The sequence below is a fragment of the Pan paniscus genome, chromosome 6, assembly GCF_029289425.2.
Source record: "Pan paniscus chromosome 6, NHGRI_mPanPan1-v2.0_pri, whole genome shotgun sequence".
NCBI lineage: Eukaryota > Metazoa > Chordata > Mammalia > Primates > Hominidae > Pan > Pan paniscus.
Genome location: NC_073255.2, coordinates 55,030,209 through 55,040,729, shown reverse-complemented (window position 1 = coordinate 55,040,729; position 10,521 = coordinate 55,030,209). Strand labels below are relative to the sequence as shown.

Sequence of the window (10,521 nt, the reverse complement as noted above, 5' to 3'; positions counted from 1 at the left end):
CATATTTTTTCATAATATTGTACTTTTGTAATATTTTAATATGCTGCATTCTAACATCCTTATTTGGTAGAATAAGATTATTCACATGGATTTTCTTCTTTCATTTTCTTTCTTTCTTTCTTTCTTTTTTTGAGGCAGGGTCTCACTCTGTCACCCAGGTAAGAGTGCAATGGTGCAATCATGGCTCATTGCAGCCTCAAACTCCAGAGCTCAAGCGATCCTCCTACTTCATCTTTTGATTTTTTTTTTTTTTTTTTTTTTTTTTTTTTTTTTGTAGAGAAAAGGTCTCACTGTGTTGCCCAGTCTGATCTTGAACTCTGGGCTGAAGCAATCCTCCCGCTTTGGCCTCTCCAAATGCTGGGATTACAGGTGTGAGGCACTGCCTGGTTTAGCATGTATTTTCTCTCTTAGGTGAACTGTATAATTTATAACATCTTTCACCTAAATGCTATAAAAATGCCACAGTTCTCTGTATTTGTGTCATCTCTGGGGATAAATAAAAGCTGAGAGGGTGACTTTGTAGAGGAGATGGTGCCTGGAGGGTAGGGAGTGAGGGGCAAGTTGTTAGTCCGAGGAAGCACAGCTCTGCTGGCTCCTGGTGAAAGAAATCACGCAAGACCAGAATTCAGAATCTGAAGAGCAGATGTGTATCCCTGAGACTATTTTCCATGGCTTTTGTGACTTTTAGTTGTAATGTTGACCACAGAAGCCCAAATACTACAACTTACACCCACCCCACAGGTCAGGGTCAGGAACACTGGTAATTCTATGTTCTTCCTTGTTGTGACTGACCTTGGATTCTAGGTCTGTGGTGAGCAGGATTTGCATTTTATCTTCACAAGTGAGAAGTCTGAACAAGCAAATGAAGAGTCACCATCTCTCTTTTTCTGAATGAGGCCCAGGGATGCTGCAGACAAAGCCAACATCCCTCTAGAAGCAGCATTGGGGTGTTCAAGTGCTCTGACAGGTGTCTAGGTATCTGCACTGTAGAGAATGGAAAAATTATATTAGCCTGGAAAATGCTAAGATCCAGTATTACTGAAGCCCTATCCAGGCCCAGAATGATGAAGAGGTGCCTCAGATTTTGAGCACCACCACCCCCTGACAAAGTGGCCTGCCAGGGATGTTTACTGCAAAATGTAATCTCAGGTACCTACGTTAACCCGCTTCCTGAAGGAGGCTAATACTGCCCCATTTGTGTTTTGCTGAGAACATTCCAGAGTTGAAGATTTTTATTTGGGTCTATTTTTTTTCCAATTTACTCTTTCTAAAAATAATGAAACTACAAGATTGGGTTCAGGGGGAACCATTCCTTTTGCATGCAGGCACGTCCGCCCTCAGGATGGATGGCTGTTGCCCTTCCTCTTTCATCCTGGTAAAACACTCACCATCGAAGTTTGTGTTGTTGTCCATTGAGGCAATACATGATTCCATCACAAAGATAGCTGACTTCCCCCTTTCTGTGGGAAAATCAAGAACAAACTACCCCCAAAAGCATTTACACATTTACTTGGAATTCTGAGGTATAACTATCTTGATCTTAATTTCTTAGAAGTCAGATAAAAACCCTGAGACACTTCAGAAAAGTCTAGAAACACAGGGAGGGTTTTTTTTTTTTCAGTTTCTATTTGTTTTGTTTTTATAATTCATTGAAGGTTATCCAATTTGCTGAAAAAATGGAAGAGTAGGAGAGGTATAATATCTAAATTTAGAAAACCTGGATTCTAGTTATAACTCTACTAATTATTAGTTGCGTGACCTTAAATACTTCACTTCTCCTGGCCTTAGTCTATTTAATTCATAAATTGCAAGATATTTGTAAAATGCCTGCTATAAGAATTCATTACAAGGTTGCAGGATCAAATGAGCTAAGGTTTACAAAAGCACTTTGTAAACTCCAATAGGCTCTGTGTATGTGTATATGTGCATGCAAATACGATATAAATATACTTTATGTGTATATTCCGAAGGCCAGAGGGCTCCCCCTCAGCCCACATGCACCCCTGAGAGATTCTGCGAGCTGGTGCTCTCTTTGGTCAAGGCCGGGTCAGGCCACACTCTAACCCAAAAGTGGTCCTGACTTAGACTTCAGGACCCTCATGGGGACTGGGGAACACTTCTCTACGAAGGAAACACTGGAGCAGGCCAAGAGAGGGTAGATATTGTCCCCTTGTGTGATGTCCCCTGCTAGAAAAGAAGAACGCACTTTCTCAGGAACTCAGTGTTCCCACTGACAGCATACGGAGTTTTGACTAGATTGCCTTTGAGATTCTAAAATCTATGGTCTGCTCTCTGCTCTAGAATCCCTGCACTGAAGTGGTCCAATGTGAAACCTCTAGGTAGACCCAATATTCCAACCCTAAAGAGGAATCTTCTGCAACACAGGCCCTGCTACCCTGCTGCCGGGGGCTTGGGAGTCTGCGCCGCGGCTGGCCGGCGCCCAGTGTCCAGCTGAGCGCCGCCTGCGGTGGGGAGAGGCGGGGCTGGGCAGAGACGCGCAGGCCAGCGGAGAACGGCACCGAACCCACCACACTGCGCAGCGCGGAGAAGCAGCCTTTATTTCCCACCGCCGCACAAGCCTTCCCCAGGCGGAGGCCTGGACAGCCCGCGCAGGGCCGCCTCCTCTAGTAGTCTATGGTTTCTTTGTCCTTCTTGTTGAAAGGGTTGTAGGGTCTCACAGTTGTGACAAGTCGAGACAGTGGAGCCTGGTGACGGAAGAGGTCAACTGCCATTTCTTTCTGGAAGACGCTGAGGCAGGATGGGGAAAAAAGGAGGAAAATGAGACATAAAAGACATGTACAAATACACAACCTCATCCAACTAATGATACCCCTGTGCGGGAAGGGGAGGGGAGCGCACACTGCAGGCAGGGAGCGAGGATGACTCGTGCTGGGGAGCACTCAGCTGCAGGGATTGCACCTCTGTGCTGCGCAGAGAATTATGGTGGGTGCTAGGGATGGGGGTGATCTGCAGAAAGCCACCCAAGGAACCCCACCGCACCGTGCCTGGGGAGAACTCTCTGGGTGGGGTGGCCGGGGAAATCAAGAGGAGTCTCCTCCAAGGAGGAGTGAGGGGCGGACAGATAAGGCCCAGGGAAGCCAGGACAAGACATGGGGCAAGCAGATCTCACCCAGAGGGTAGGAGAAGACATACCTGGGTCACCCAGAGGCCTGGAGAAGACATGGGTGACATGCATGGGGGGAACCTGGGCCTCACCCAGCGGCCAAGAGGAGACATGGGTGGGGTGGGCCTGGGCCTCACCCAGAGGCCAGCAGAAGACATGGTTGGGTCACTCAGAGGCCAGGAGAAGACATGGCTGGGTCACTCAGAGGCCAGAAGAAGACGTGGGTGGGAGGGGCCTGGGCCTCACCCAGAGGCAAAGAGAAGACATGGGTGGGTCACCCAGAGACCTGGAGAAGACATGGGTTGGGGGACCTGGGCCACATCCAGAGGTTGGGAGAAGACATGGGTGGCAGGGACCCAGGCCTCACCCAGAGGCCAGAAGAAGACATGGCTGGGTCACCCAGAGGCCAGGAAAAGACATGGGGGGTGGGAGGGACCCAGGCTTTACCCAGAGGCTAGGAGAAGACATGGGTGGAAGGGTCCTGGGCCTCACCTAGGGGCTGGGAGAAGACATGGGTGGGGGTCCTGGGCCTCACCCATGAGCCATAGGCCAGAGGCCAGGAAAAGACATGGGCGGGAGGGGCCTGGGGCTCCCCCAGAGGTTGCTGGGGGAGGGTGAGCAAGGCCGGGTGTACAGGGTTTTACTGGCTCTGCCCGTGTATTTAAGTTGACCGTTCTCACAGGAGGCTCATGACTGGGCTTCATTTTACTTTGCTTGTATACCCAGTAGGAATAAATTTGCCCTATCAGGTTTGGTGTGATAATTAAAGTAATTTTTTTAAAAAAAGCTTTGAAAATGTGGAATGCTTTGCAAGTGATGTTTTATCCCCTTGGGTTACTGGCATTCCAAAACTCCCTATTCTGCCTGGAGGTGGCTGTCCCAGTATCACAGGAGTTGGGCCAGCTATTATGAGCAACCCCACAAGCCCGTGGCCTGAAATAATTTTGCTGTGAATTTGTTGCTATTTGAATTGCACACACAATGCAGTGCTTGTATTAGCAGCGAGTTACAATGCTGGTATGGGAAATTAAAAAATTAAAAATAATTGAAATTAACCCTCTATATATTGACCACATCTAAAATGGCTTTGTTTTATGCTATGATCACCTTGAACTAATATTTTATTTTGCTTTATATAAATACACACACATACACATATGTATATTATATGTTGTGAGAAATGGCTGCAGAGGTGGGAAGGCAAGTTTCTGTGAAGGTTACATTCTGGTGGGAGGGTGTGGGCAAGAAACACTGGACTGCGGTGGACATGGGAGCTAGAAAAACACTTGCGCCTGTGTTCCCCTTGCTCACGACTTTGGAGACAGGTCACATCCCTTCTTCTCCACCTCCAACACATCCCATCTCCTCACTTCAAATCTCTTTCAACTGTCCCTTCCTCTCAGTTTGCATTCCATCCCAATGTTCATCCTGAGGCACTGTGGGGTCCCTGTGCACTTTGCTTCAAATATGGTGTGGGAGTATATGGCCATGGACCCCTTGGCATCAACATTTGAGGCTCAAACAACTTAAAACCTCCAAACCACCAGTGCAGTTTTCTCAATTACAGAGATCCAGCCAAATGCACTGTTCCTTGCCTCTGCATCAAGCGGATCCAATGGCCTCTCTCTTGTCCCCCTTCCAGTGTACAGCCTGGCAGGCAGGAGCATGTCACTTGACTGCTGGTGTCAGAATCCAGAGCCAGGAGGTTCAGGTTCAGGAGAGAGTGGGCAGGAAGGAAGTGAAGGCAGGAGGCACGGGAGATTAGCTGTTTGCTTTTTCAAGAAGTTTAGAAGTGAAAGGAACGAGAGGGGAGAACAGGGTGGCAGCTCACAGGGAAGCCACAGGGAGACTCCGCTGGGGTTCTTCATAAACAACTGGCCAGCTGGGAGAGGCCAGCACTGCGGGGCAGAAGGGAGGAAGCAGGACTGATGGGACCACAGGACTCAGAGCTCAGAAATAATGATCAATATTTTAGAAAAGTAAGAGTGTGTCTTCCTGGGGGAAAAGGGAGACAGCAGTGATGGAAATAGAGCCTGGGATGTGGAGAGGAGGAGGGGACACTAGCAGGGAAAATGAAGGGGTCACCTTGGGTGCCCCAGCAAGCAGGAGGCAAGACCAGCTGAGAGGGGCGTGGGGAAGGGACTGGAAGCTCGTGTGGCACAGAGAGGTTTGAAGACAGCCACCACAGGAATGGCATTAGCTCTTAATAAGCGAGGAACTTATTGTAGAGAAGCAGTGAGAGTACAGTAGCGGCTAATATTCAGGAGTTCCCAGGGGATGCCCGTGTGAAGACGACTTCTTAGAAATAACAGGAAAAAATGCATCAGATCAAGCAGAAACAGTCAGGAGGAAGTTAGCTCACTATGTTCTCTTGACACTCATCAGAGAGAGATCAAGGCTCATACTTTCACTGGAAAATTTTAGAAAAATAAATTATAGTGCTAGATACAATCAGAGTGATACTTTTTGATGTGAAGAGCCTGGAAGGCCCAATTTTCTGATCATAAGGGCCAGGCCTTCCTGCTAGAGGGCACAGTCCTTATGAAAGCACAGTGAGTTTTTACACATTTAAATTCCCTCCTGCCCCTCCGCACCATGCTTTTTCATGCCAGAACACCACCGCTTGCCAGGAGCTGCTGTTAGGGGAGAAGGCAGAGGTGCAGGCCTTGACATCTGGGCCCAGCACGAGCCATCACTTAGTTGTGGGTGACACTTTGGTTAGTGTCACTTTCTCTAGAGAGTTATCTGCACCCTGAGAATAAGAATCCCAGAGAAGCTACCTCAGAGGGCGCTGGGTCCCACTCGGGCCATGGATGACAGCTGTATGTGCAGTATGTGTGTATAGTGAGGGCCATGGATGACAGCCATGTGTGTAGTATGTGTGTTTTGAGAGGGATTGCAAGGACCCCCAAGAGTCAGCTATGGGCCTGAATCTGGATGTGAAAGTCTGGCTGAAAGATACAAGTTATATTCTCTGGGAGTAACAGTAGGGGACAGTTTTTCATTTAGAAATAGGATTTATCTGAAGGATAATAGGAACCTTTTATCACACATTGGATGGCTTGATTATGTGTTGTGTAGATATGTTAGAGCAATCAGAAATCAGGGTGGGGTCTGAGATTTGGGGGTGAGAAGATGGATTGTGCACAAAAAAAGAAAAGGGATTAGCAATGTTTATAGCTGCACTGACAAAGAATCTCTGCATCGGATCCCTCCTAAATCATGAACCAGCCACAAGGTTTCATCCCAGCTCTCTTTGGACAGTGAGTCTAAATGATCAATACAAGGATGTATTTAATTTTGACATTGTTTTATGTCCCTCACATGAAGTAAATATATATTACTTGTCTAAATGTCTACCAGCTTTGCCTTTGGAAATGGATTTATAACATTTCAAAATATGTCTTGACATTGGCCTTGGCAATGATTTCTTGTGTATCACACCCAAAACTTAGGCTACAAAAACAAAAATAAGTAAATATGACTATGTCAAACTAAAATACTTCTGTGCAGTGAGGGACACAATCAGCAAGATGAAAAGGCAGCCTACAGACTGGGGGAAAATATTTGGGAACCATATATTTGATAAGGGGTTAATATCCAAAATTTATAAAGAACTCATACAACTCAATAGCAAGAAAACATATAACCCAATTTAAAAAATGGGCAAAGGACCTGAACAGGCATGTCCCCGAAGACAACAAAAATGGTGAGCTGGTGTATGAAAGGGTGCTTAACATTGCTCATCGGGGAAATACAAACCACAGTGAGATATCACCTCACGCCAATTAGAATGGCTGCCATCAAAAAGACAAGAGATAATAAGTGTTGATGAGCATGTAGAGAAATGATAGACTGTTGATGGGAATGTAGGTTGGTGAAGCCATTATGGAAAACAGTAAGGAGTTTCCTAAAGAAATTAAACATAAAAATAACGTATTCCTTCTCTGGAGATATACTCAAAGGAAATGAAATTACCACCTCATAAAGATATCTGCATTCCTGTGTTCATTGCATCATATTCACAATAGCCAAGATATGGACACAACCTCAATGTCTGTTGATAGATGAATGGATAAAGAAAATGGAATATTATTCAGCCTTAAAAAGGAGGAGATCCTGCCATTTGCACAACACAGATGGACCTGGAAGACATTTTGCTAATAGACACAGAAAGAAACATGTTGCACTATCTCACTTACATGTGGAATCTAAAAAAGAAATAAAAGGTGAAATATACAGAGATAGTGAATAGAACAGTGGTTATGAGGGATTCGGTGGGGGGTGAGGCAACGGGAGATGTAGGTCAAAGGATGCTAAGTAGCAGACACGCAGGAGAAACAAGCCTGAGACATAAGATCCATCATGAGGACTACAGGGCGTCATAGTGCATCGTATTCAGGATTTTTGCTAACTGAGTAGATTATAGCTGCTCTGACCACAGGGGGAAGGGGAAAATGGGTAACTATGGCGATGACGGATATTAATGTGTTCACTATAGTAACCATTTTACTATATACCCATATCTCATCATAATATCATTTTGTTAGGATGATATACACAACAGAATTTATTTTTTAAATACATGCAAATATTGAGACTGGGAAAAAAATGTGTCTTGAGAAAAAAACAAATGCAAGTTATTAGCCTAGAAAGCCATTGACCTCCTTTTAAAATGTTTCTCATCAAATGGCCTGGAGAGATGCTAGAAAATTACCAATCCAGAAAGTGAGACATGTTGATAAATCCTCCTATTGGCAGGCACCTTAGAAAAGGCCACGCACACAGGGCTTGTGGGATGCTTAGAATTGTCTGTATGCAGTGGCCTACAACAGGCTAGTCGGGGCCTGAGAGCCGCCCCCTAGGGTGCCTTTACTGTGCCATGAGGAATGCTTGCTGCCCTCAATTACGTGGGACCAATCCCCACTCCTTCAAGTCACTGCCTGAGCCACTCCTCTGTGAAGTCTTCTCTAGTGCCCCCTCCCAGAGCCCCAGGCAGCTTGTGTGTGCCTCAGTTTCCTTATCTGTAAAATGGGGATAGTAACATTCCCTTCCTCACAGGGTTCCTGGGACCGTGACATGAGTTAGTACCCACAAAGCACTCAGCCAACAGAAGTGATTATTAGTGTTAAGACATTTTTTGTCATCCTCTGCTGCAATTGTTTATTTCTCATTGCGAGATGGTGAGCTCCTTGCAAGCAGTTCTTGTGATTTATTGGAGCACAGTAAACAAGCATTGACTTAGTAAAAGATCATGTGAATCCACCAGCAAATGGGTGAGTGAATAAAAGGATTAGCAGCTGGGTGGACCAGGAACCACAGCCCAAGAGGCCCATGCATGGCAGCTGTTCCCATTTATAGCCATTGCCTTTCTGAAAGTTTTAAGAAGCTGATCAGAGCAGGAGCTCTGGCTTGGTACCCATGGCCTGACAGTCACCTCTTCAGAAAGCTCTCCCTGACCACCAAGCTCAATAAGCCCCTTCTGAGGAACTCTCTCCTACATCAGTCTTTCTTTTTCATTTCACTAGCTAAGATTATTATTTCATTTCTTCAGTTACTTGTGTGCTTCTTTACTGTCTATCTTTCGTACCAGAAAATAAGCTCCTAAAAGCCGGGACCTTGTCTGTTCATCCCTGTATCTTCAGTGTCTTGAACAGTGCCTGGCCCAGAATTGATGCTCAATAAATGTTTCATAAGGCCAGGCACGGTGGCTCATGCCTGTAATCCCAGCAGTTTGGGAGGCTGAGGCGGGAGCATCACTTGAGGTCAGGAGTTTGAGACCAGCCTGGCCAACATGGGGAAACCCGGTCTCTACCAAAAATACAAAAATTAGCTGGGTGTGATAGTGCACGGCTGTAATTCCAGCTACTCAGGAGGCTGAGACATGAGAATCTCTTGAACCCAGGAGACAGAGGTTGCAGTGAGCTGAGATCGCACCACTGCACTCCAGCCTGAGCGACAGAGTACTCCGTCTTAAATAAATAAATAAATAAATAAAATGTGTGATAAACGAATGAATCCTCTACCAAAAGAATGTGATCTAGAACAAGCTCTCCTTTTGGGGGCGAACTGCCATCCCTCTAGTCTGCCTTCCTACTGTGCTAGCATATTCATCTGCACTGGGCCAACCGCTAGACATCGTTCAGACTGTGGTTGCATTTTCAAAACCGTTTGCAATGCCAGGAATTCCATCAGGTGCTTTCAAATTTGAGTTATAATAAATGAGTAACCATGTGCTCCTTCTCACTAGTAGCTTCAAATAAAGGAATCTTCAGTAACCTTGCATCTAACATTTCCTGTTTTCTGGGATTTTTTTTTAGATGGAGTCTCACTCTGTTGCCCAGGCTGAAGTGCAGTGGCACTCTCAGCTCACAGCAACCGCCACCTCCCGGGTTCAAGTGATTCTCCTGCCTCAGCCTCCCAAATAGCTGGGATTACAGGTGCCCACCACCACACTGGCTAATTTTTGTATTTTTAGTAGAGACAAGGTTTCACAATGTTAGTCAGGCTGGTCTCGAACTCCTGACCTCAAGTGATCTGCCCACCTCAGCCTCCCAAAGTGCTGGGATTACAGGCGTGAGCCACCATGCCTGGCCACATCTCCTGCTTTCAATTTGCAAAATGTGGTTTAAAAATATATGTGACTTTCAACAGAATTTTTTCTTTTACAAAAGTAAGGTGGCTGTTCACAAGAAGTAACTATGTATCTGATGTATGTTCCATGTGTCTTCTGATGGTCATGCAGAAGGGTGATGTGTGTGCACAGCTGTGAGTCTAAGAAGTAAAGATGCCATTCCTCTAATGTGCCTGAAATACCTTCATATGCCCCTTTTGGCCACATTCGTAATAACATTAATCTACACCTGGTTTTCAGTGTAATTTTGGGTAAGATTCAAAAAGGAAACACATACAAGGCTTAATAAAGTTCCCCTCAGTAGGAAAATGGAAAATTATCTTTTTTCTGTTTCGGACTTGATGCCACATTTTTAAAAACAATGTAAATTTGCTTTTACTATTTAATTGTTCTTTAATGGAATAAACACAATTAGGATTTCCCCTCCTAATGTATCTGAGCAAATTGAGTAATAGGATTCATACTTACCGGTGCAGTTCTGAATCTGGTGATGGGGTTGTTGATGGAATATTAGAATTTGCTGGGTGGGTGGCTGTGAAATGAACCTTGCCGGTATATCCTGGAATATTTGCAGCACTAAAGTGAAGAGTTAAGAGAGGAGGAAAAGAGGAAATTAAAATGATGATTTGTGAAATTGTCATGGTAACTAGCACCCAAATATGAAAAATATAAAGAAAGATGCAGTCTAATTTTTTTTTTCCTGTATGAGGTGTGGAACTTGGGCTGTCCAAAAAGGAAACAGTGCAGGCCTGGGGCATGCTGA

At 45.3% G+C, this 10,521-nt stretch overlaps 1 protein-coding gene across 1 annotated transcript in view; it reads right to left on the bottom strand.

Annotated features, from left to right (window-relative positions):
• Nucleotides 1-233: 233 nt before the first annotated feature.
• Nucleotides 234-10,521, bottom strand: part of SPMIP7 (sperm microtubule inner protein 7) — a 66,286-nt gene continuing 55,998 nt past the window's right edge. Inside the window, exons 8-9 of the mRNA XM_003810552.3 lie at nucleotides 10,227-10,334; nucleotides 234-2,748 (exon numbers count right to left, since the gene is read on the bottom strand). Coding sequence (XP_003810600.2) covers nucleotides 2,625-2,748; nucleotides 10,227-10,334 — 232 coding nt within the window. The 3' untranslated portion in view covers nucleotides 234-2,624. The remainder of the gene's footprint in view (nucleotides 2,749-10,226; nucleotides 10,335-10,521) is intronic.